At 49.3% G+C, this 26,387-nt stretch overlaps 1 protein-coding gene across 2 annotated transcripts in view; it reads right to left on the bottom strand.

Moving 5' to 3' along the window:
• Positions 1–4,486: 4,486 nt before the first annotated feature.
• Positions 4,487–26,387, bottom strand: part of LOC141096668 (uncharacterized) — a 42,632-nt gene continuing 20,731 nt past the window's right edge. Inside the window, exons 5-6 of one of the 2 annotated variants that reach the window (XM_073583385.1) lie at positions 10,018–10,122; positions 4,487–5,363 (exon numbers count right to left, since the gene is read on the bottom strand). In XM_073583385.1, coding sequence (XP_073439486.1) covers positions 5,314–5,363; positions 10,018–10,122 — 155 coding nt within the window. In that variant the 3' untranslated portion in view covers positions 4,487–5,313. Of the gene's footprint in view, positions 5,364–7,785; positions 10,123–26,387 lie in introns of those variants that run through there. The other variant, XM_073583384.1, reaches the window with a different exon arrangement.

The raw sequence follows: 26,387 nt of genomic DNA, 5'->3' as shown, positions 1-26,387 counted from the left end.
AGTAATTCAAATAAAATTATTTCGAATTTATTCTCTCTTGGTGGATGTTTTTACTCCAAATATTTTTGTATACAAAGCAGCCCTTAGTAGGGCTAATTATAATCAATATTCATGCTGCTGTTAGCAGCACTTAGGGAAAGATCTGGGAGCTTCCCATAATAAATCAGCAAGGGGGCACTTGGGATCATTTTCCCTTTTTTCTAATATGATAATTCATTTTTTATATAATGGTACTGTCATGACATGTTGTTGGGTGTCCCAGGACCAGAGGCTCCTTCCCCTATCCCTAATGCTAGGGACGCCCTTGCTCTGCCTGTTCCCCAGATTACTTCTGATGGTGAAGATGACGGGGTCACGTACCTTGCTTTAGCTTCTGAATCCGCCCTCAGTCTGTACCCTTCCCCTACCCAGGGAAGAGGGAAGTAGTAGTGTACCGTAATACAGTACACCAACCAGACTAACAAGTACACTAACAAGTACTAACAATACACCAACAGACTAATACAAACAGTGGTAACAAAAAATACCAAAGATACAAATATACTGAGACAAACAACAGAGGTATACAACAGGGAGTGGGGATGGGGTTAAACCAAAGGAGTAGAAGAAAGGGAATTATCACACACTCAAAACCTATCAACAGTCACAGAAAAACCCACCAACTGCCTTCTCCTATGATAACCCCTAAGAACCTCCAGCCATGCAGCATAAGCTAGCTCTGACAATGAGTGCTAGCCAGGGCCTAGTTTCTATAGGAGAAGGTGGTGGCTAACAGTGCACATCTGAGCCTTAATGCAGGAGCTGTCAACTGAGCAGAATAACCCCTTTCACTGCCCAAATAAATTTACACCATATAATATGAAGGTAAAGTGCTTCTAATCAGTGCAGGAGTAGGAGAAATCAGACGACGTGGTGTAGGATGTGTGACCGACGGGGGGGTGACCCACTTCTTCCCGCCGACAGACTTGAGACTGAGAGAGACATCGTATTCAACAGGTCCATATTTATTGTTCGCCTTTCCAACGACCACCGCAATTCATCACAGGAATTTGACAGACCTCTTGTTCACAGACCCGGGTACCTTCACTTCTTAATTTCTCCATCGTGATGTCCTTTGTGGCTTTACCCACTGTTGCTGCCCTAGGCACATCCACCACAGCGCTTCACCATTCAAAGTACATCGTCCACTTGTTACTCCCAGACCGTCTCCGTCTGCAGCTTCTGTCCTTTGGGCCACCCACCGTGACCGTCTCAACTGTTAGTCTCTCTTTGAGGGCTTTTTACCGTCTTCCTCTCTACGGCAGATCTTCCTTTCTAGTGAGCTCCCCTGGCTGACTGGACCTTCCAGAACCTTCCATCAACCTTTATACTCCCAGTCCTGGTAGCTCCACCCACTATCACCTGACAGTTACCTTGACCAATGGCAGTTACACAGTCACTCTCTTACACTCCCCACTGCCCTCTAATGGTCAACTTGCAACACGGCACCCCTTTTCTCTTTATCTCAGCGCCCCTGTACCTACACTGCGCTGTCCCCCTGTTTCTCACCACAGGCAGACCTGTCCGTCAGTTCAACCTCCCCACAGTGGTCTTCTGGCTCCTTTCTGTTGCGGTAAACCCATGACAGGTACAGTCCATGTTATCTGTTCTCCCCCTTCTCTTCAGTACATCATGTGTCAAGGCAGCTTTAGGAAACAGGGCAATGATTGGCAGATGTCAATTTAGGCAGGAAACTTACATCTATCTAAACCACGTTTTTTCGGCTCTTGAGCTGTCTGACTGAAAATTTTCAACAGCAATGCGTTTCCGCCGCAGGATGGAAGAGCTATTTGACCTGTTCTTGGCAAAAGCAGCTGAGAGCGGCAGGGAGCAGTGGCTGATGAAGCGTTTAATAGCTTCTGAAGACAGGACAGCTGGCAGCATCTTGGCGCTGGTGGAAGAAGTCATCAGGACGTCGGCTCTGGAAAGGCACCGGCGACTTCCGCTCCAGTGACCTCTGTTGTGCGTGCCGATAAGGCGCCCTCCCAACTTCATTGTCACCCCATGTACACATGGTTCCTAGTGATGACTGTGCAGGGAAAAAGTGTGGAGAGCATATTAACGGGGCACACATCGGAGGTCACAGTGACTCGCCTGCGCAGAAGATCCCTAAATGCAGCGGGGGGAGACAGATTCCCTTTAATGCTCCCATTCCAGGAAGGTCTGGGAGGGATATGTTTGGATTGAATAGTTACAGGTAAAGTCCCAGGTGTGGCAAATTTGTGTTATGAAAAAATCTTGCGATATGATGTTTCCCCCTGGGCTTTCGCTTATAACCTGAGTTCTAAGAGATTTGGCGTGGTGAATACATTGAGATATTTTCCATCCTACCCTCTTTTAAATATAGATCTGATAAGAGGGAGGAAAAGGATCGTGAAAAGAAAAAGCAAAATGTAATGAGATCATTGAATAAATTGGCTGCAGGCTTTTTGTATTTTTTCATCTGTATTCGGTGGAAAGTGTCCTATAAATGAGCAGCTTCAGTTCAATATATAGATTTATTTTTTTTTAGATATTATTTTGGAGGTTTTTTTCAACTTTGCTGATAACTCGTGGTTGTTATATGATGAATTATTTAGACTAAAGTTATCAGTTCACACTAACCTAAGATGGGACCAAAAAGATGTGGGCTTCTGACTTAGATTAGGGTTTCTGGATTAGTTTAGTGATGCCTAATAGGGTTTGTGTTCATAGATATCCGTCAGTCAACACCAATGATCCTTTTCGTAAAGGAGTTTGCTTTGTGTTCGCTGAAACACAATGGCTTAACTGCCGATTCCCATACGAACGCGCAGGTTGTGGTGGAGCACACCCGATGTCTAGATGTTTTAAAAAGGGTCAATCCACGCTGCAACCGGTGGGTAAAGATTCAGTTCCAAAAGGCAGTGACTCCGGTGAAATTGTTAAACATGTTTCCTTGGTTCGAAGTTTACCCAAATTCATCAGAAGGTGGAGCGGTGAATTAGGGGTTTCAATTAAGGTTCTTCGGTCCCTGGTTTTAGTGGTTCCAGGTTGCACATCGGTTGAGAACGTAAAATCAGTAAATCTTAATAGACAAGCAGTGAAAATTAGAAGAAGGCTGGGTTGAAGGCCGTTTTTATCCCCTCCGTTTCTTAATTTCTGTCTGTCTCCCATTGGCTTGGTACCTAAGAAGGAACCTAATAGCTTTAGATTAATTCATCATTTATCTTTTCCTTTACATTCTTCATTAAATAACTCAGTTGACAATTCTAGAGCCTGAGTATCGTATGCGTCTTTTGATAGAGCGTTGGAATTATTGCACAAGTTTGGTCAAGGTGCCTTGTTGGCTATAGCTGATATTAAGTCTGCGTTTCGTTTGTTTTCAATTAGTTATTCTTTCAAATTGACTGTTATTTTGATAAGGCTTTACCTTTTGGTTTCACCCTGTCATTTTTATTTCTAAATTTTTTCATCATTTTTAGAGTGGGTAGTTGGCGTTAATTTCGGTTTCGATGGTGACTATTTGGACGACTTTTAATTTTTGGTTCCCACGATTCAAGTGATTGCTTGAGTTTGTTGAGAACCTTCTTCTCTTAGGGAAACATCTAAGAAGACTGTTTTTCCACATACGTGTTTAGATTTTCTGTTAGGATGGAATTCAGGCTTCCACATGAAAAACCACATGAAAAACATAGCAGGATTAAAGATGGGATTGAAGTAATGTTGTCATCTGAAAAGGTTCTTTTACAAGATATGCAATCATTACTTGGTATTCCAGCTTTTGCAGCTTGTGTTATTCCAGGTAGGGAGAGTTTTTGCGAAATGTTTGTATTGTTTTACGAAAGGCTTATCTTCACCTGTGTCTCATATTCGCATTTCTAAAGCTATGGAAGAGGATTTAAGAATCTGGCGCAAGTCTTCGTGCCAGTTCAATGACCATTCTCTATGGCAAGCTGAATTTGTCGAAGCCGAATGGTTAGGCCTCTGACAGGCGCAGCTTATAGTTATAGTATTAGCATTTTTTGGAATCATCACTGGTGTTTTGTTCCCTGGTGTGATAAGTGGATTCAGTTGGGTTTCAATAAGAACCCAATTAGATTGAATTTGGTTCCAATCATTTTATTTGTATCCTTATGGGGTGAGGCCTTCAGGACTTCCTAGTCTTCATGGATTTGTTTTTTCTATTAATTGTTTATCTTCTAAATGTGATAAGGTGAGCGGTTGAGACCTTTAGTTTTCACTTGTTTGCGCCATAATAATAGTTGGTTAGAAGCGTGCGCAATCAAATGGCCTTTCAAGCGTACACAGTATTTTTTGCCCAACAGTGGGCAAAGCATAAAATCAGTAATGCGCATGCGCCGGCATAAGCCATTACATTCTATGGCTCGGAAGTATTGCAATACAAATTGTGTGTTCCCTCACGCATCGCAATACTTCAGGGCCATAGAACGTAATGGCATATGCCGGCGCATGCGCAATACTGATTTTATGCTTTGCCCACTGTTGTGCATAGCATACTGCGTACGCTCGAAAGGCCATTTGATTGCGCACGCGCAGTAACAGTATGCAAATGCAGGAATTACAAGAAATAAATGCGCAAAGCAAGACAGGAGGTGGGGGAGAGACTGACAATAAGCCCCGCCCATAGGACCGGATCGGGCAGATTTACATACACCGCAGGAGGAATATAAACTGTATTTATTGATTAAAGGTGGGGAGTCAAGGGGTATCAAATGTACTGTAATAATGCATAGGTGACACTGAATTGAATGATATCTTTACATGTTATGCGAAAAAAGTGGTGACCGATTCCCTTTAAGGCGCTGTTCAGTTTTCTTGGGTTGAAGGAATTTAACATTTCTTCCCATTCCTTCCGAATAGGGGCTGCAACCGAGGCAGCCAATTTGGGTTTGGAAGAGTCGGTTATAAAGAACATGGGTAGATGGGCTTCTAACAGGTTTAAGAGCTACATTAGACCAAATCTGCTGATATGGTATAATCATATTTTTAGGGTCCCAGAAGAAGATTGTCAGGATTATTGGCCATTCTTGTGTGTTTTGGGCACAAAAGAGCATCGTCCAGATCTTATGGGAAAAATCTATTATTTCATAATCAAGCTGAACTTTATTGGTTGGGTAATAGGGGTTTTCTCTGGTCTCATTTGGAAGGCTTCATCATTAGACTAATGTTTGGCCTTTGCCTGATGTTTTGATCATTCATGTCAGTCACTTGAACACATCTGTGCTTCTTTACCACATGAAGCAGACTGTTTTGAATCTGAAGTGGTTTCTCCCAAATTGTTTGCTTGGTTATTCAGAAGTCATCCCTCGGTTGTTGTGGGCGCACATTGGTTTTTCTTTCTTCTAAAAGATCAGGAAGAGGTTAAATAGAAGCATGTCGAAATTTATAGCCGTTAATGAAGGATTTTTATATCAGCAGGTAGATTTGGGGGGTTTTGACGAGGGTTTATATAGATTAGATCAGTGGCTCAGTGGTTAGCACTGCAGCGCTGGGGACCTGGGTTCAAATCCCACCAAGGACAAGGAGTTTGTGTGTTCTCCCCGTGTTTGCGTGGGTTTCCTCTGGGCTCTCTGGTTTCCTCCCACATTCCAAAGACATAGTGATAGGGAATATAGATTGTGAGCCCCAATGGGGACAGCGATGATAATGTGTGCAAACTGTAAAGCGCTGCGGAATATGTTAGCGCTATATAAAAATAAAGATTATTATTATTTATTTAGATTTAGTGCATTTATCCGATATCAGATTAGATATTTTTAATATTGGGCTTTCAGAACTTGGTTGAGAAGTTGTGTTTTTTTGGGGGGGTCACACCCAGAAAGTTGCCCAGCTAATGCTGTGTGGACAGGATTTTAATGTATTATGGTAATATTTGGTCTATAATAATAATAATAATAATAATCATTTTATTTCCTTAGCTCCAACATATTCCGCAGCACTTTACATTTCAGAGGGGACTTGTACAGACAATAGACATTACAGCATAGCAATAATCACATAAATCAACAGATACTAATGAGGGCCCTGCTCGCAAGCTATAATCTATGCGGAAATAGGGGAGACACGAAAGGTGGGTGGTAACAATTGTGTCATGATCACGTGTGTCAGGACGCAGATGTTACCGCAAAGCGGACCCATAACACACGTGACCCTGGATACACCGCCTCCAGTGGGGCGCATTTAAATAATAAAAACGTGCAGGTGGATACGCCGCCTCACCTGGCGAATTTAGGTATTACACGTTATACATACAATATCTGGAAACCCCGCCTCCAGTAAGGCGCATTTAAATAATAAAGGGGGGAACCTGGGTAACTTTAACAATGGTGGGCCCTGCAATAGGGAAAAGGGAATTGGAGACCTCCTGAGCTCCCCTGAGCCAGTGTCCCTGCACTCCTAACGTTCCCTATGCCGGTTCCGCACCTGTCGCCGCACGTGAACCTTAACACCCTAGCTCGCCCTGACCCTAAACCCTCACTAGGGAATAGGTCGGTGCGGAGACTAATCCCACCACTGCACTAATAACACACATGAGGAAAGAGACAATACAGGGGAAACACCACTTAGCTTTATGCTCTGTTGCGTGCGCTCCTAGCAACAGAGCCCTCCACCTGAGTGCATCTTCTCCTCCACCTGAATCCATCACCATAACAGGATCCTTCACCTTAGTGCAGCCTCGGAGCAGAGTCCAACACCAGTTGCAGCTGCTTAGAACCAGAGTCCCAAGGATGAGTTCAGCTGCTGACACAAAGTCGAGCATGCTTGAGTCCAGCTCAGCGGCCAAGTCCCACATGGTGAGCGCCACTCTCCATAGTCGCCACTCCACCAGCCCATGCAGACACTTCCCGCTGACACCATTACTGCGACCCCACCACGCCATGCCAGCCCTTCGTCCAGACACCATAGCTGACACTCTTCCCCCCTGGCTAAGCTGCGCAGGACTCCTCACCAGCTCCATCCTTCAACCAGGCTCTCCAAAAACAGAGTGAACACACTCTCACAATATCACAGGCAGTGAGTGAACCCCCTGAGCACACCTTTATAGGGTGTCACACCTGATCCATAATTAAGTGCAAAAAACCCTAAAGTGCAATACCACTCACCACCACCGGGGACAGTCAAGACACCTTGGAACTTTCCAAAGTAAAAAAAGTTCACTTTGTGCTTTTAATACCGCCAGATCCAACACTGGATCATGACAAATTGCTTTCATTGTTCTGACCAGCCATAGTGTAAGACATTGTGTGTTCATGTAATGCTGCATTATGTGTAAAAGTACAGACACAGAGGGATATTAAATTAACATGATACAAGGAACCTGGTTATGAAGAAAATTTTGAATGGGCAACAAAGGGATAGTTAGGTTAATGTGCTGAGGCGGTAGGCCAGTCTGAAGAAATGCGTTTTTAGGGCACGCTTATTGGGGATTAGTCAAATTATCCTGGGTAGTGCATTCCAAAGAATTGGCGCAGCACGTGAGAAGTCTTGCAGATGGGTGTGGGAGGATCTGAATATTGAGGATGCTAACCTCAGGTCATCAGAAGAACGGAGGGCACGGGTAGGGAGGTAGACAGATGAGGAAAATGTAGATATCCACAAGAAGAAGAATGTTTGTTCGGCACACCGGCATAAATGAAAAAAAAACTTTATTAGGCTAATATGCCATATTAAAATGCAAAAAACGTCTGACGCGTTTCTGGTGCACAAAGGCACCCTTAGTCATAGGTAAATAAAAAAAATGTAGGTTTGCGCTGAACCATGGAGCACTTTGTGGGTGAGATTGATAAGTTTATATTGAATTCTGGAGTGGATGGGTAGCCAGTGTAAGGACTGGCACAAGGTAGAGGCATCGGTGTAACGGTTGGTGAGGAATATGATCCTAGCTGCAGCATTCAAGACAGATTCGAGAGGGGTGAGTTTGGTAAGAGGTAGACCGATTAGAAGAGAGTTACAATAGTCCAGACGAGAGTGAATAAGAGAAACAATAAGAGATTTTACAGAATCGAAAGTAAGAAAGGGTCGAATTCTAGAAAAGTTTTTGAGATGCAGACAAGAGCGAGCCAGTGATCGAATGTGGGGGGGTGAATGAAAGCTCGGAGTCAAGTATGACCCCAAGACAGCGGGCATGTTGCTGGGGAGTAATGGTGGAACTACACATGGAAATTGCAATGGGCTGCATTATACTCTGAGGGGGCTGCATTATACCGTGTGAGGGGAGGGCTGCATTATACTCTTAGGGAGCTGCATTATACTGTGTGTGGGGGCTGCACTATACTGTATGTGGGGGACTGCACTATATTGTGTGCAGGGCTGCATTATACTCTGAGGGGGCTGTTTTATACTCTAATGAGCTGCTTTATACTCTGGTGGCTGCATTATACTGTGTGTTGGGGGCTGCACTATACAGTGTGTGTGTGTGGGGGGGCTGAATTATACTGTGTGGGGGTGGGGCCTGCATTATACTGTGTGTGGAGGGGCTGCATTATAGTGTGTGTGGGGGCTGCACTATACTGTGTGTTTGTGGGAGTGGGGCCTGCATTACACTGTGTGTGTGGGACTGCATTATACTCTGAGGGGGGCTGCAGTATACTCTATGAAGGGGGCTGCAGTATACTCTATAAGGGGGGCTGCAGTATATTCTTTGGGGGCTGCATTATACTCTACGAAGGACCATGGGGAGTACATTTTACTATATGTACTATATGGGACCTGTATTGTACTGTATCAAGGACTATCTACACCAATCATTCTTCCTCAGCTGGAGTAAGGGTAGCGCTGGAGTCCTGGGTTCAAGTCCCACCAAGGACAACATCTGCAAGGAGTTTGTATGTTCTCCCCGTGTTTGCGTGGGTTTCCTCCAGGCACTCCGGTTTCCTCCCACACTCCAAAGACATACTGATAGGGAATTTAGATTGTGAGCCCCATCGGGGACAGTGATGATAATGTGTGCAAACTGTAAAGCGCTGCGGAATATGTTAGCGCTATATAAAAATAAAGATTTTTATTATTTAACACATGCGGATTCATCTGCATTCAACAGCCAGCAGCGGACATGTGCTGAGTCGAAAGCGCTGCCAATTACTGAATGTGTGCACATACCCTAAAGAGACCGGGAAACAAGCATCGAACGACTTCAATATTGTCAATCACGCTTATTTAGCAGCCTGAACTTAGCACTTGTAAATACAACAGAAATGTTTCTGTCTGATGGTGCGATATATTAGCATTTGGGGCCACTTTTGCCCAGGGCCCCACTTTGTCTAAAACCGGCCCTGTCGGGAGGAACACAGGAGGAAGCTGCTGGAACATTACTGGTGTGTGACATGGACAGGTGAAGGTGTTTTCTCCTCAGCACTGGCTCGACCTAGATCAGCTCCTCAGCACTGGCACCACCTACATCAACTCCTCAGCACTGTCCCCATCGACATCAGCTCCTCAGCACTGGCTCCTCATTCATCAACTCCTCAGCACTGGCTCCTCCTACATCAGCTCCTCAGCACTGGCTCCACTTATATTAGCTCCTTAGCACTGGCTCCATCTACATCAGTTCCTCAGCACTGGCTCCTCCTACATCAGCTCCTCAGCACTGGCTCCTCCTACATCAGCTCCTCAGCTCTGGCTCCTCCTACATCAGCTCCTCAGCTCCTCAGCACTGGCTCCACTTACTTCAGCTGCTCAGCACTGGATCCTGCTACATCAGTTCCTCAGCACTGGCTCCACTTACTTCAGTTCCTCAGCACTGGCTCAGCTGTATAGTGTGAGGTATAAATGGTGGTTTTGCACTGTTTAGTATATATGGTGCTTAATGCACCCACATTGCGGTATATATCATGGATTAGGTAATGTGATCGATCATTTGATTCTTCTACAAAATGTTGGGAACACATGAAGATGAAGCCACCAAGATAAAATCCAGATTGACAAGAAAAAAAATCTCCAGAATGAAGCACATAGTGACTGATATCAGTGATATATTACACCGCCATTTGTTCTTACCGCTGAGCATGATGCTGATGCTGCAGATCTCCGTTAGGGCTGTGATGACGTAATTGATCCTCCAGGCGACATTCACTCTCCGATCATCCACCTTGTAGCGGGATCCTAGTCATATAAAAACATATACTGTGTGAGAGGAAACCTCCGACATATGGATCTATAGTGCCCCGAGAATTATCAAGAGCGACTATGTCTACGGTGACGTGACGGCGGTCAGTGACTGGACACACCAGGCATCATTTATTGTATAACCACTTCTTCAAGTCCACCCACAAATAAGAAATCCACATTGTCCGTCGTACGGCCACAGAGTCACAACGGTTTTCAGTACAGACTTGAAATCCATATTGCATAGAAAAATTAAATTAGATGTCTGCTTATTTTTTTGTTCTTTAAAAAAGGCTTAGAATGTCAGCAGCACTGACACCGCCTACCGCTCCTGTCCAGCCACCCCTGCTCTGACGCTCCTGTCCAGCCACCCCTGCTCTGACGCTCCTGTCCAGCCACCCCTGCTCTGATGCTCCTGTCCAGCCACCCCTGCTCTGACGCTCCTGTCCAGCCACCCCTGCTCTGACGCTCCTGTCCAGCCACCCCTGCTCTGACGCTCCTGTCCAGCCACCCCTGCTCTGACGCTCCTGTCCAGCCACCCCTGCTCTGACGCTCCTGTCCAGCCACCCCTGCTCTGACGCTCCTGTCCAGCCACCCCTGCTCTGACTCTCCTGTCCAGCCACCCCTGCTCTGACGCTCCTGTCCAGCCACCCCTGCTCTGACGCTCCTGTCCAGCCACCCCTGCTCTGACGCTCCTGTCCAGCCACCCCTGCTCTGACGCTCCTGTCCAGCCACCCCTGCTCTGACGCTCCTGTCCAGCCACCCCTGCTCTGACGCTCCTGTCCAGCCACCCCTGCTCTGACGCTCCTGTCCAGCCACCCCTGCTCTGACGCTCCTGTCCAGCCACCCCTGCTCTGACGCTCCTGTCCAGCCACCCCTGCTCTGACGCTCCTGTCCAGCCACCCCTGCTCTGACACTCCTGTCCAGCCACCCCTGCTCTGACGCTCCTGTCCAGCCACCCCTGCTCTGACGCTCCTGTCCAGCCACCCCTGCTCTGACGCTCCTGTCCAGCCACCCCTGCTCTGACGCTCCTGTCCAGCCACCCCTGCTCTGACGCTCCTGTCCAGCCACCCCTGCTCTGACGCTCCTGTCCAGCCACCCCTGCTCTGACGCTCCTGTCCAGCCACCCCTGCTCTGACGCTCCTGTCCAGCCACCCCTGCTCTGACGCTCCAGTCCAGCCACCCCTGCTCTGACGCTCCTGTCCAGCCACCCCTGCTCTGACGCTCCTGTCCAGCCACCCCTGCTCTGACGCTCCTGTCCAGCCACCCTTGGTCTGACGCTCCTGCTCCATCATCAGTCTCCATTTCCAGCTGCAGAGATGACATCCTGACCCAGGGACATGATAATGGAAGCCAATCACTGGCTGAAGTGGGTGATCGGCTAAGCACTTACATTCTGCGTGTCGAGACGGGTCAGAAAGTAGAGACCGATGGAAGACCCATGACGTGTCATGATGGCTGTAGCCAAAAAATTTTAAATTTGCTGACACTTGAAAATTCAAATAATTTGCAACTCGCTTTTCGCATATTGCCCAAGTTGTTCTCTGCTGTTTTACACACTTCAGAAGATTGCAACAGTCAGGGAAGAATACCATGACTTCATAAGTGTCCAGGGTTTTGTATAAAACTTTGCAGCCACATGGTATATCACAGCCCATCAGAAGGGACAATAATAGTCTGTGTAAAAGCAGAGGCAGGGAATGCAGCAGACATTATGGTGTGAATCTGGACAGTGACATGATATCAGAGCTTACCGCTTAGTAATAGGAAGAGAAAGCCATAACAGACTGAAGAGACTGCACAGATAGTGTGTGACAGAACAGCAGTAAAGAAGATTAGAGAGAGGGGAAATTATAATATTACAGATTTAACTGATAGGGAGATATAGCAGAATCAGTGCCTCTGTGAGGCAGGAGAGAGTCAGTGCGTCTGTGAGGCAGGAGAGAGTCAGTGCGTCTGTGAGGCAGGAGAGAGTCAGTGCATCTGTGAGGCAGGAGAGGGTCAGTGTGTCTGTGAGGCAGCAGGGGCCTGAGACTGCAGGACTTAGACCCAAATCAAGGACTGTGAGCTGTTTCCGGTGTGGGAGGATGCCCCCCCCCCCCCCGAGTGTCCTGGCCGGAACCAAGGGGACCGTCATTTAGGTTCCACGGGAATCTGTTTCCGACGGACCACTGAGACTGACAACTGGGCTGGGGGAGGAGCCTATATAAAAGGGGCGGGGAACGCTAGTCAGAGTGAGTCAGCAAAACGGGAGAGAAGGAGCAGGAGACCGTGGGAGCGCCTGAAAGCCAGAGCCTGCCCGCTGCTGCCCGCAGCCATTCCGCTCCCGACCGTGGCTGCAGCTTGTTCATTGCTGTCTGCGGCCACCATTACCCCGCTCCAGTCCGTGGCAAGGCGCGGACCCTCTATTGCAGCCGCTGGCTGCGCCGGTGGCCTACCAACCGCCACCCAGCACCGCCGCTGCTTGCACCTGTCCGGGGACTGCGGCCTCGACTCTCCCACCCCTGGCAGCGTTCTGCTGCCTCTGCTGAGGGACCCTCCGTCAAAGAACTCTTCTAGGGCCTGTTGTGCCCTTGCTCATTCTGAGTGTCGGAACGCTCGAAGACTTCACCAGATCCTCCACAGCTGGGCCCAGAGGCTGCTACGCCAAAGTACTGTCATCCAGGACGCCAAGGGACGTTAGGACGGATAAGTGACACTATATAACTAAGGACCCGTAGTCGGCCCTATAGTGACCGCCCTTTGCCGAAGTAGTCGTGTTCTCATACATCAGTGTTTGCTTGTATTGAGTCCCTGTGAGGACAATTCCTGTTATTTGTTTGGTTGCTTAGACTATCCCTACGGATATAAAACTATAAAAGTTATTACCTAAAGTTCAATCCGTCTCGCGTCTCGTCACTGCATCCCGCGTACCTGCACGTACCACATTGGGATGGTTGGGACTAGAGATGAGCTAATCGATTCCCTGGTCCAGTGTCCAGGTCAATGGTCCCGGGCGGCTGGACAGGAGGCCGCAAATCTCTCACCTTCCCGAGTACCCAGAGGCTATTGATCACCCAGGGGCGGTAAACCTCATCTGTGCATCCGGTTTACCGCCAACTTCACAGAACTTTCTCATCCTTATGTAGCGTCACTACTATACAACATCTGACATCCAGTGTCTTTAAGGGAAGTCTCACATGTCCAATTAATTCCCCAGTAGTGTACATTCGGAGCGGCTGTATTAGCAGCACTCCGGCTGTAAACTAATTGATGATGATTTACGCCGTGGGACGTGACTGAGCGCCGGACAGGTATGGATATTGTTGGTTTATTAATTTATAATTTTTTACAGGAGAACGATGGTGTTGATGTGGAATTAGGAGTATAATAAAGATTTAAACACTGTATGTGGTGTATTCTTTCATTAAAATACTTTGTTCTTATTGTGTGTTTATTTAACCCTTGAATAACTCTAGGATTAGTAATGGATTGGTGTCTTATTGACACCTCTTCATTACTAACCCAGGCTTAATGTCACCTTACAATAGCAAGGCGACATTAACCCCTTATTAACCCCACTTGCCACCACTACAGGGCAGTGGGAAGAACCCGACAAAGCTCCAGAATAGGCACATCTAATAGATGCGCCTTTTCTGGGCAGCTGTGGGCTGCTATTTTTAGGCTGGGGGGGCCAAGATCTATGGCCCCTTACCAGCCTGAGAATAGCAGCTTCCACCTGTTAGTTTTGCTAGGTTGGTTATAAATATAAGGAGGACCCCACGTCGGGTTTTCATTCATTCATTCTCTCCTGCTGACGCTGTTGCCGGCAGAGCAGGAGAGAAGAATGACAGTCGCGTTCTGCACCAGCTGCAGGGGAACAGCGTCTTACAGTAGCACTTCTTCCCCGGCGGCTGTCCGTGAACACGGAGGACAGTGTGAACCGTTCTCCGTGTGCACGTGTTCAGCACTTTTGCGGACAGTGCACAACCACAAACACTGACACGTGTTTTGCACATGGACCGTGTGTCCATGAAAACACACTGACATCTGCATAGACCCATTCATTTTAATCTGTCTATGTGTGTCAATGTCTCCGGTACGTGAGGAAACTGTCACTACACGTACCGGAGCCACTGACGTGTGAAAGCGGCCTAAGGCCGTGTTCACACTGTGCAGAAATCCTGTGTTTTTTGTTTTCTGCAAGATTCACACCAACCTACACAATAACAATCTTCTTGATGCTTTTTTGGTGCAGATGTGAAGCTGTTATTAATGTCATTTTTATAGTACAGAAAAGCTTTGATTCTTACTAAAGTTTCTGCAGTTTTTTACCGGAGTTATTTTTAGGTTTCACATAGAGACAAGAGAGAAAAAAAGCACCAAAGTCGCACAGATTAGCCGTGTCTTTAGACCACAGGGGGCGCAGTTGAGTGGCATCTTTAAATCACGGGAGGCGCAGTTCAGTGGTGTATTTAGACCACAGGGGGCGCAGTTCTCATGAAATCACCTCCACTTTGCTTGGACAATTAAACACAGCAGAATATTTCTGCATAAAAAGCAGCAGAAAGACGCAGCCTTTCCGCTGTATGTGAACACGATCTAAATGTCTAAGCAAAGTGGACATGATTCTGTGGTGCCCCTGAGGGTTCAGTCGCCACAGAGGTACTGCACCTCCTCCTGAGGTGTGGTGCCCCACCATTCAGGTAAGGTGGAGATTCCTGACCACACTCCAACACCTGCACCCCACACCACAAAGTAGTGTAGCAAAGCACCCCTTGGTGGCTCCCTGCTTGGAACACGAAGCGTGCTGGGAGGCGGGTGGAGTTTAGTTGCACAAGAGAGCGGGAGATGATTAGGACCAGGTCAGTCTGTGAGAGAAGATCCCCTGAGTGGGATGGATTGAAGGAAGTGCTGCAGCCGACCTCAGTGACCTGGGTCCGCTGGCACAGGAAAGAGACATTGATGAAAAGCCTGACTCTCTCCATAAGAAAGATAGATTTGAACGGAACGTAAGGAGAAGAGGAGGACTGAGGATTAGGGTTAGAGCAGAACCCTTCCCAAGTTCACAGCGCAAGGCTGGGGACCGGTCCCCGAGGTTGTATAGATACTAATGGTCCTGCAGCAGACACCGGAGGAATAGAAGTTGTCACCACTTTATTCCCACACAAGACTTGGGGGCACAATAGCAACGAGAGTGAGCTGGGACTTGGTAGCAAGGAGTCACTGAAGCAGGCTACAGCTGTCTGCCGTACAAGTAGAGTTCATAGGAACATCTGTAGGGTTCGAGCAGGCTCACAGGATGCAGTGACGAGACACGAGACTGAATGTGGGGTGAAATATACTTTTATAAGTTTAAAGCCGCAAGGGCTAAACTGCTTCGATGAAACAAAAGGGGAAACACCTATTTGTCCTCGCAGGGACTCGTAAAACAAACATTCAAAACAAAAAGGGTCCTTATACTCTATAATGCACTTAGCCTCCCGGGCGTCGCTCGAGTCCACGAACACTCAGGGATTGCAGATGTGGCTGCCTTGTAATCCAAGATTTCACGGAAGGACTTGGGCTCGTCCGGCCCTGAAGAAACCAAAACGGTGGGGCGCAGCAGGCCCTGAAGGAACCGGAACGATGGGGCGCAGCAGGCCCTGAAGAGACTGGACGGTGGGGCGCAACGGGCCCTGAAGAAACCGGAACGTTGGGGCGCAACAGGCCCTGAAGAAACTGGTCGGTGGGGCGCAACGGGCCCTGAAGAAACCAGTACGATGGGGCGCAACAGGCCCTGAAGAAACTGAACGGTGGGGCGCAATGGGCCCTGAAGAAGCTGGAATGGTGGGGCGCAATAGGCCCTGAAGAAACTGTTCGGGGGGATTAATCTCCCAGGCGTCCGTTTAAAGGCGCTCGTCCCCCAGCCAGGTCATGACGCAGTCCAAAAACATAAAATCTTAACAAACTCTGCTCAGTGTCCCCTCAGTAAGCGGGACAGGGGCTCTGCAGCCGCCTATAGCGAGGTGGCGTCCCCTGATGTCGGTAATGACGGGGTCGCAGCTGTGGGAGAAGACAGGGGGGCAGTGTCCTGGCCACTATACCGGATTGCTGTCTCGTCGCAGCGGTTGCCTGAGATCCCGGTCCTGTCACAGCACGGAGGGAATCAGCGGGCATCAATTTATCTGTATGTATCCGGGGAGGGACTCCCGGGAAGAGTCTCTTATGCGCCGCTCTTCGGACAGTCTCAAATTTTCCTTTGACAGTCTCCTGCCTGTCTCTCTTCCCCACACCGTCAGTTGCCACAGTCCTCCCCCTGCCACACGGCTCTCTCTCCTGTCAGGCTCTCTTCCAACTGCCACCTCAGCGCGTCCCCTGCTCCTTTTACCCTCGCCCCGCCCCCTGTTGCCCTGACAACTTCAGTCGCATGTCTCCCTTTGTAATCTCCCTGATGTGGTTTCTTCAACAACCCTGATGGCGGTCCCCCTGGTTCTAGCCCAATCACTGTATGGGGGTCCTCCTCCCCACATTCCCCCACCCTGTAAGCTCGCCAGTCCTCGGGCGAGGGTGTTAGTCTATTGAGATTGGTCTGTAAAGGTGTCAATATTTGTTGCCATACGAACTGGTCTTGTTCATACCGTTCGGGGGGTTTGCCGGCTGTTGACCGCTCGGAGCGTCTAAGTTCGACTGGGGTGGAATCTTCTGGGGTGGTGGACGTCGGTGAGCTGCAAGATGCCGGTGGGTTAATTGTGTCAACTGGCTCATTATTGGGTGGAGGGCCCTTGGGAACTGGAGGGAAATCCTCGTCGTCTGAGTCCCAGCATATGGACTCCGGTTCGGATGTCTTCGGGACGGGTTCCAGTTGCTTCGGGTCGGAAGAAATACACAGGCGTAACATATTACGATGCACAATGCGAGTGGGCAGTGTTTCATCCTGCTCGGGCTGTATTTCGTACACAGGTCCTTCTGAATGGATACGGCGTAGTACCCGATAAGGACTCTCTTCCCAACGTGACTCCAGTTTATTCTGGGGGCGTTGATCTAGTACAAGCACACGGTCCCCGCTTTGGAGATGGGGAGGGGAGGTTGTATTCTTCCCGGGGTGTTCCCAGTCTTGAAGTTTGGTATGTACAATTCGGTGAAGAGTTTGCAACCTGTGGCGATGATTTCGGACCCAAGACGACACTCCGGTCCAGGGCCGAGGCTCTTCGGGGTCCAACTCTACCTCCGTGATCCCTTTACCCTCTCGTCCGAACAGCAGGAAATAAGGAGTATAGCCCGTTACTCGATGTACCCGATTATTATAAACTCACACTAATTCAGAAACATATTCAGGCCAACGAGCTTTCTTGTCACTCTCCAGAGTGCGTAGCATTTGAATCAATGTCCGATTAAATCGCTCACAAGCCCCATTCCCTTGCGGGTGATATGGTGTGGTCCGGGATTTATCAATCCCATAAAGATGATGTAGTTCCTCCATAACTTTCCCCAAAAAACATGCTCCCTGGTCGGAATGTATGCGTTGAGGACAGCCGTAAACTTGTATAAAATTTCTGCAAATTGCGGAGGCGGCTGACTCCGCGGTCTGGTCTCGAGTAGGGGTGACCACAGCGAATTTAGTGAAATGATCCACCATGACGAGGCAGTGTTCGTATCCCTGGAATGCGGGACCAATGTGCAGATAATCCACCGTCAAGAGCTCCAAGGGTTCTGAAGTCACAATCGTCTGTGTTGCGGCCCTCTGAGCAGGCGGTTTGGCCAATTCACATAAGCGGCAAGTACGACAAACTTCGTCCACAACAGCTGACAAGCGTGGGTGATAAACTTTCTGTTGTAACCATTGCAAAGTCTTTTTGACTCCAAAGTGGGCCCCTTTTTCGTGAGCCTCTCGAGCCAGTTCGTGTAGTTGAGCTCCGGGCGTAACCACCTGCCAAACAGTCGTTGAGGTTGTTTGCGAAGTGATCTTACGGTACAGTAATCCCCTTCGGATAATCAGTCTCTCCCATTGTCGCAGCATCAGCGACAGGTCTTGGGTCAAAGCTTGTCGTTGAGTGTCAGTGGGTAATTGACCAGCAGCGACCCATTTCCGGAGAAGTCCAACTTCTTCATCTTCTTGTTGCTGTTGTATCCACTTATTACGAGATTGTTCCAGGATGCCCCTGTGGGCCTCTGGGGAAGATACTTTTGCATCAACATTGGTGAGCACGGCAGCGGTAAGAGCGAACGGTATTTCCTCTCCTTCTAATTCTTCGTCTCGATTCTGTCCAGGAGTTGTATGTCGAATCCTAGAGAGAGCATCTGCATGAACATTCTCGGCCCCTCTTTTGTAAATAATCTTGTAATTGTACTTCGCCATTCGGGCCACCCATCGCTGCTCCAAAGCCCCCAACTTGGCATTTTCCAAATGAGCCAGTGGGTTATTGTCAGTTCGCACTACCACCTCGGAGCCCGCTAGGTACTCTGCGAATCTCTCCGTCATAGCCCACACCACTGCGAGGAGCTCGAGCTTAAAAGAGCTGTAATTGTCAGGGTTACGCTCGGAGTCATGGAGTGAACGGCTTCCATATGCGATCACCCTTTCCCGGCCATCCTGAACTTGTGCCAACACAGCTCCTAGCCCGTGAAGACTCCCGTCAGTGTGCAGGATGAACGGCTGAGAAAAATCCGCATAAGCCAACACTGGGGCATCCGAGAGTGCAGCCTTGAGATCTCGGAAGGCCTCTTCCTGAGGGTGTTGCCACTGGATTTTCCGCCCATTGGCCCCAGCGGGAGCCCCCTTCAGCAGGTCATGTAGGGCTCGAGCTCGACATGCAAAATTCTTTACGAAACGACGGTAATATCCAGCTAACCCCAGAAAAGCACGCACGTCTTTCACCGTCTCGGGGGTAGGCCATTCCTGGATAGCAGCAATCTTCTCCCGGGATGGCCTCACACCCTCTGCCGAAACGACATGACCCAGATACTCAATCTGAGAGCGAAATAGGTGACATTTCTGAGGCTTCACCTTCAACCCGTACTTTTGCAGCCGGCTGAGTACCTGTCCCAACCGCTTCAGGTGGTCCTCGAAGGAGGCGGCATAGACGATGATGTCGTCCAGGTAGATCAACGTGGCCTCAAAATTGAGATCCCCTAGACATCGCTCCATCAATCGCTGAAATGTCCCGGGGGCGTTGGCCAGCCCGAATGGCATTCGATTAAACTCAAACAGTCCCATGGGCACTATGAACGCCGTCTTAGCTCTGTCCTCTTCTGACATAGGCACCTGCCAGTACCCACTGGCCAAGTCCAGGGTCGAAAAATATGTTGCTTTACCCAATGCAGACAGAGATTCTTCTATGCGGGGCAGTGGGTATGAGTCTTTAATAGTGCAAGCATTCAATTTACGATAATCCACACAGAATCGTAGTGTACCATCTTTCTTCCGAACCAACACGATGGGGGCCGCCCAAGGGCTTTGACTTTCCCGTATCACCCCTTTTTGTAGCATCTGAGCCAGCAAAGTTTTCACCTCCTGATAGAGTTGTGGCGGGATCTGTCGATATCGTTCTCGGATAGGGGCCGCTCCTGCTGTGGGGATCTCATGAGTGATGGCGGTGGTACACCCAAAGTCGTCCTCATGACTAGCAAATACTTCATGGTACTGTCCCAGCAATGCTTTTACTTGTGAAAGTTGGGCCGCAGTTAGTCCAGAAAGCTCGGCCCGCATCTGCTCCAAAATATTTCGGCCCTTCTCTTGTGTCGAGACTTCGTGGGCCTGTAGGGTTCGTATTGTTACCTCCCCGGGATCCTCGGGGTGTACTCGTAATTGAACCGCAGCAGCGGGCAGCACTTCTTCTAGAGGCTTTACTAGTTTGGCCAGTACAGTCCGTGCTTTCAGAATGATATCTCGGTCTTCAAGGTTAACGCAGCGGACCAGGGCGGTTCCTTTTCGCACCGTAGCGAGGGAACGGGCCACCAGTATGCCAGGAGGTAAGTGCTCTGAGTGACACGGCTCCACCTGCACCTCTACGCCTTCCAAAGGTATCGGGGCCCGAATTGGCAGGGCCACCACTGTCTGTCCAGGAGGCAGCACAAGCAGGGGTGCCGCTGTCGCGATGACCTTGCCCAGAGCCTCACCCTCCTGGCAGTCCCGATGCACCCGCGCACCTCGCACCAGCTGCTGGAATACCTGTCCCTGAGCTGTGCGAGAACCCCACTGCTTCAGTGTCCTTTGTGTGGGATCATTAAGCAACAGGTTACCAAACTCTTTTAAAATATTCATGCCTAGGGTGACGGGGTGTCGTTGATCAGCTTCTCCTTGAGTCAGCACCACCCCTCTGCGGCCGAGGGGTTTACCGCACAACGTCACCTGCACCCACACTACCCCGGCAACCGGAACCGGCAGTTGGTTGGCGGCTACTAGTCTAATCATGGGCCCCCACTGAGGCCTTGCTGCCTCCGGAAAGTTTTGTTGAAAGTACGCTGCGGGCATAGTGGTTACTTGTGACCCCGTGTCTACCAGACACCGGACGGCCCGGCCCTCTACTTCTGCCCAAACTTCAGGACACTTTGCTACCAAATCTTTGGGACTTCCACCACCCCTAGTTGTGGTTTTCGGCTCCGAGCGGCGTCCCCCCAGCCCGGAGCCCTTTAGTTTTAATGGCCGCCGGGGTGGGTATCTCCCACGCCGCGGACACTCTCGGGCGAAGTGGCCTGGTTCTCCACACTCATAACACCGGGCCGGTAGAGATTGACCACCTCGCGGAGAGCGTGACCCCCAGGGACCGGGATTAGCACTGGGTCGTCCAGTCTCCGGTTCGGTTCTTCTCTTTACTTCAGCCAACTCGCTCTTTATATTTTTCAATTCACGCTTCATCTCCTCCACCCATTGAGGTTCCTCAACTGTGTTCGAGGAGGCCTCCACACCTCGGACCTTCCCCACGGGGACCGCCATCCCCTGCTCTTGCTCCTGAACCCGTGCCTGACTTCCCACTTCTGAAAAGTCGATTTGGGGATTCATTCTGATCCGTTCCCTTAAAGCCTGCTTTATCAGTGGATCTCGCAGTCCAGTCACCAGTAGGTCACGTAGGGTTATGTCAACAGGTCCTACCCCTACCCCATCTTTTCTTTCAATAGCCGTATGCAACTCTTGGAGTACATTCATATACTGAGTAATCGTCTCCCCTTCTGCCTGCATCCGGCTAAACAGTCGGGTCCTTAACTCTCCCACATTAGTGGGATCCCCGTGGGTCTGTTCCACTATCTGCAACACCTTTTCAAAAGTGTTGCGGTGCCCCGGGGGTTTCAACATCACTGACCTCCGCACCTCCCCGTCTAGGGCCATGAGTGCCACTTCAGCTTCCAGGTCAGGGGTCATTGGGTGCATCCGAAAAAGCCCCCTCATCCGCTCTGTCCAGCTCCATAGCATAGTATTTGAGCCAGAGAATCTAGGCAGGTTGTTCAACATGGCCCCCAATGAGATGCTGGTACGGGGACCCTCATTATTTACAGAGCTTACAGCTCCCCCATGTTCGGGGCTACCACTGTCTGCGCTCGGAGACTGCATCCTGCCGACTACGCCAAGTGTAGGGTTCGAGCAGGCTCACAGGATGCAGTGACGAGACACGAGACTGAATGTGGGGTGAAATATACTTTTATAAGTTTAAAGCCGCAAGGGCTAAACTGCTTCGATGAAACAAAAGGGGAAACACCTATTTGTCCTCGCAGGGACTCGTAAAACAAACATTCAAAACAAAAAGGGTCCTTATACTCTATAATGCACTTAGCCTCCCGGGCGTCGCTCGAGTCCACGAACACTCAGGGATTGCAGATGTGGCTGCCTTGTAATCCAAGATTTCACGGAAGGACTTGGGCTCGTCCGGCCCTGAAGAAACCAAAACGGTGGGGCGCAGCAGGCCCTGAAGGAACCGGAACGATGGGGCGCAGCAGGCCCTGAAGAGACTGGACGGTGGGGCGCAACGGGCCCTGAAGAAACCGGAACGTTGGGGCGCAACAGGCCCTGAAGAAACTGGTCGGTGGGGCGCAACGGGCCCTGAAGAAACCAGTACGATGGGGCGCAACAGGCCCTGAAGAAACTGAATGGTGGGGCGCAATGGGCCCTGAAGAAGCTGGAATGGTGGGGCGCAATAGGCCCTGAAGAAACTGTTCGGGGGGATTAATCTCCCAGGCGTCCGTTTAAAGGCGCTCGTCCCCCAGCCAGGTCATGACGCAGTCCAAAAACATAAAATCTTAACAAACTCTGCTCAGTGTCCCCTCAGTAAGCGGGACAGGGGCTCTGCGGCCGCCTATAGCGAGGTGGCGTCCCCTGATGTCGGTAATGACGGGGTCGCAGCTGTGGGAGAAGACAGGGGGGCAGTGTCCTGGCCACTATACCGGATTGCTGTCTCGTCGCAGCGGTTGCCTGAGATCCCGGTCCTGTCACAGCACGGAGGGAATCAGCGGGCATCAATTTATCTGTATGTATCCGGGGAGGGACTCCCGGGAAGAGTCTCTTATGCGCCGCTCTTCGGACAGTCTCAAATTTTCCTTTGACAGTCTCCTGCCTGTCTCTCTTCCCCACACCGTCAGTTGCCACAGTCCTCCCCCTGCCACACGGCTCTCTCTCCTGTCAGGCTCTCTTCCAACTGCCACCTCAGCGCGTCCCCTGCTCCTTTTACCCTCGCCCCGCCCCCTGTTGCCCTGACAACTTCAGTCGCATGTCTCCCTTTGTAATCTCCCTGATGTGGTTTCTTCAACAACCCTGATGGCGGTCCCCCTGGTTCTAGCCCAATCACTGTATGGGGGTCCTCCTCCCCACACATCTGACAGGAGGAACTCCAGTGTAACTCAGTACTGTGAGTACTTCACTATAGGCGCAAAAGGGAGACGTTCAGAAAAGGCACATATGTTGGCGGAGTGTTGGAGGGGAGTGCTTCATCTTGCCTGGAGGTTGACTGAGCCCCTGACCAGGAGGACACGGCACGGATGCGGGCACCTGTACCACAACAGACTGTGAGTAAAGCTTTGGAACTACATGCCCTGGTGTCCTCCGCTTATTCCTGCTCCAACCCACTCAGCACTGCTACATCTCTGCGCTTAACACTACACCATTCTCCTCTCCTCAATACCTCTCCATTTACACTGTCCTGGGACTACAGCCCTGCCTGTGGAGGGCTACACCATCATTGCTGCACCACACCATCTGTCCCAGAGGATCTGCCTGCAGCGTCGGCTTAACACCTTCATTGCCGAACACCACAGGTGGTGTCACGAATCATTCACTTATAAACTTTAATCATCATCCACACGCTCAACATTCCAGTTTTACAATGGACGCCCAGGGCCATGGACCGGGTCACATCTACCATGACATCTCCCATTGAAACCAATGGGCCCGGTACCGAGTACCACGCTGCCCTGGGAGGGCGACCTAATTCCATGAAATTTCCGCTCATTGTGGTCTGGAGACGCTGCTGGACTCTGCGTTTTTTGTGCATTTTTTCTCTATAGGCTTTTGAAAAATAAACAGATGAAAAACAAAACCACCGCTGCATTTTTAAGCGCAGAATCAAATCTTTTCTGTACTATTAAAAAGTGTTAAAAACTCAAAAATGCATCAAATAAGGGGAAAACGCATAAAATAAAAGCACCAAACAGGAAGATCAAAGCAGATTGTTATTGCGTCGTCCGGTGCGAACACCTGCAGAAAAAAGTCAGCAGAAAGAGCGCAGCATTTACACTACGTGTGAACACGGCCTCAGTATTACAGTTTTATTACATTTTTTATGGGTTTAATAGAAAAAGGCTACACCAAAAAAGAAAACGGATGGCACTCACCAGTTAAAATCTTCTTTATTCCAATACTTTAAAACATCGGCATAGGGAGGATGGGAGCGCGAGTGGAAATGATGACAGCCGTTTCGCGCTGCAGTAGCGCTTCTACTGGTCACACAGGTGAGTGGGACTAACCTCACCTCTTAACGGAGGAAGATAGCCAAACCCCACCGCCGGTGCTTACACACATGTGCAGCTGCTACTCATGGCAATTAAAATGCTTTTTAAAAACAAATGCAAAAAACACACAAATACAATAAAAGCGACTTATTACAAAAAAATAGCCATGTCCAATCTCTCATTTAAACCAGCGGATTCCTGCGCTCGAGTGCGCATAATCCATATGGCCTCTCTTTTTAAGAGAAGCTTATGCAGATCTCCTCCTTGTGCTGGAAGAGACACCCTTTCCAGGCCAGCAAAAGAAAGCACCTCTGGGTTTCCTCCATGGAAATCCCTAACATGTTTAATTAAACGTGGAACACCCTTACCTGACCCAATCGAGTTGTAGTGCTCTCTGAACCTCGCGTACAGGGAGCGAATGGTCTTACCGATATAAAAAGACTTACAGCGACATATAACCACATAAACCACATGGGTCGTTTTGCAAGTAATAAAATCCTTGACAACATGGGACACTCCTCCAATACAGAGTGTTCGACTTACATCATGGTAATTACAGAAAGGACTATGTCCACACTTGAAATTACCACGCGGAACACCTTTACTTAACCAATCACTTTGTTGCGTCACCATCCGTTTTTTCACTATTATGTCACCCAGAGTAGTGCTACGTCTGTTAGAAATAATGGGACCCCTTGCTGCCACCTCCACAATATCCTTGTCGCGCTCCAGAATGTGCCAATTCCTACGAATAGCAGATCGTATAATACCGTCCATAGGGCCAAATTTAAAAGAACAAAACAAATCTTTTATCAAGTCTATGGGCAGAACCACGATTATAATCTCCTACCTGATTAACTCTATCCTTAGCCTCATTTAAAAGATCATTAGGATAACCCCTGCGGCAGAACCTATCACAAAAATCCTCTGCTTGCTGAGTGTAACCCTCCTGCGTGTTATTGTTCCTCTTCAATCCTAATAGTTGGCTATAGGGAAGAGAGCATTTTACGTGGTTCGGATGGAAACTATCAAACCGTAGAACGGAATTTGTGACAGATGGTTTTCGAAATACTTTGGTATACATCTCACCGTCTACAACTTTAATTTGTACGTCCAAAAAAATCTAGATCGAGACCTCCATATCTCGATGTGAACGACATATTCATTTGGTTAGACTCATTAATGGGTCGCTCTCCCAGGGCTGTGGGGTACTCGGTACCGGGCCGGTGTCAGGGGGATGTGCTGCGGTGGCGGTGACCCGGTCCGTGACCCTGAGCGCCCAATAAAATGGTGGTTTAATGTAATGGTTTAGAGGAATAGTTCGTGACGCCACCTGTGGTGTTTGGCAAGTGTGATGTTAAGCCAACGCTGCGTGCAGATCCACTGGGACTGATGGTGTGGTGCAGCAAAGATGGTGTAGCTCCCCACAGGTGGAGCTGTAGTCCCAGGGCAATGTAGAGGCGATATTGGAGGAGAAGCGTAGGCAGTGTGGATGCTGATACCCAGATGTAGCGGTGCTGATGCGGGAATGAATGGAGGACACCAGGGCTTGCAGTTTCAAAGCTTTACTCACAGTTCGTAGTGCACACAGCTGCCTGCCTCAGTACTGTGTCCTCCGGGGTAGAGACCCAGCCAACCTCCAGGCAAGATAGGACTCTCCTTGCCAACACTCCGCCAACATGTGCCTTTCTGAACGACTCCGCCAATGCGCCTTTAAGTGTGAAGCACTCCAGTACTTAGTTATCCTGGAATGCCTCCTACAGATGTTCCTAGAACCTCACTTGTATGACAGACAGCTGTAGCCTACTTCGGGGAATCCCTTCTCCTGAGTCCCGGCTCTCTATTCAGTTGCTGTTGTGTCCCAAGTCTTGGATGGGAGTAGTGCATTTACAGCCAACTACTCCACCAGTGTCTGCTGCAGAACCATAAGTGTCCATACAACCTCGGGGACCGGGCCCCGGCCTTGCACTGAGAACCTATAGGCTTGATTCCTCTCTCAACCCACGTCTCCTCTCTGTTCTCTTCTCCTTCGTTCCGTGCTTGTCCTTCTATCTCCTATGGAAGTGCAGTCCACAGTTCCACGTCTCTCTCTTTCTCCTTTTCTCTCTCCTTTCCCGTGCCAGCTGGCTCAGATCACTGAGGCAGCTGCAGCACACCTTCCTCCATCCCTTCTTCCAGGGATCCCCACTCCTGTCTGAGTGACTTCCTTCCCTGTCACTCTCCTGTGAGACTGACCTGTAAATCCTATCTTTCCCCTTCTTTCATACTAACTCCACCCACCTCCCAGCACATCTCGTGTTACGAAGCTAGAAACCACGAAAGGTGCTCTGCTACCCACTAAGCATAGAGCCGCAATGTGGTCCTCTGCT

Source organism: Dendrobates tinctorius, unplaced genomic scaffold (assembly GCF_039654945.1).
Source record: "Dendrobates tinctorius isolate UK_male_01 unplaced genomic scaffold, ASM3965494v1 ptg000077l, whole genome shotgun sequence".
Taxonomy (NCBI): domain Eukaryota; kingdom Metazoa; phylum Chordata; class Amphibia; order Anura; family Dendrobatidae; genus Dendrobates; species Dendrobates tinctorius.
This window is presented reverse-complemented; position numbering and strand designations above follow the sequence as displayed.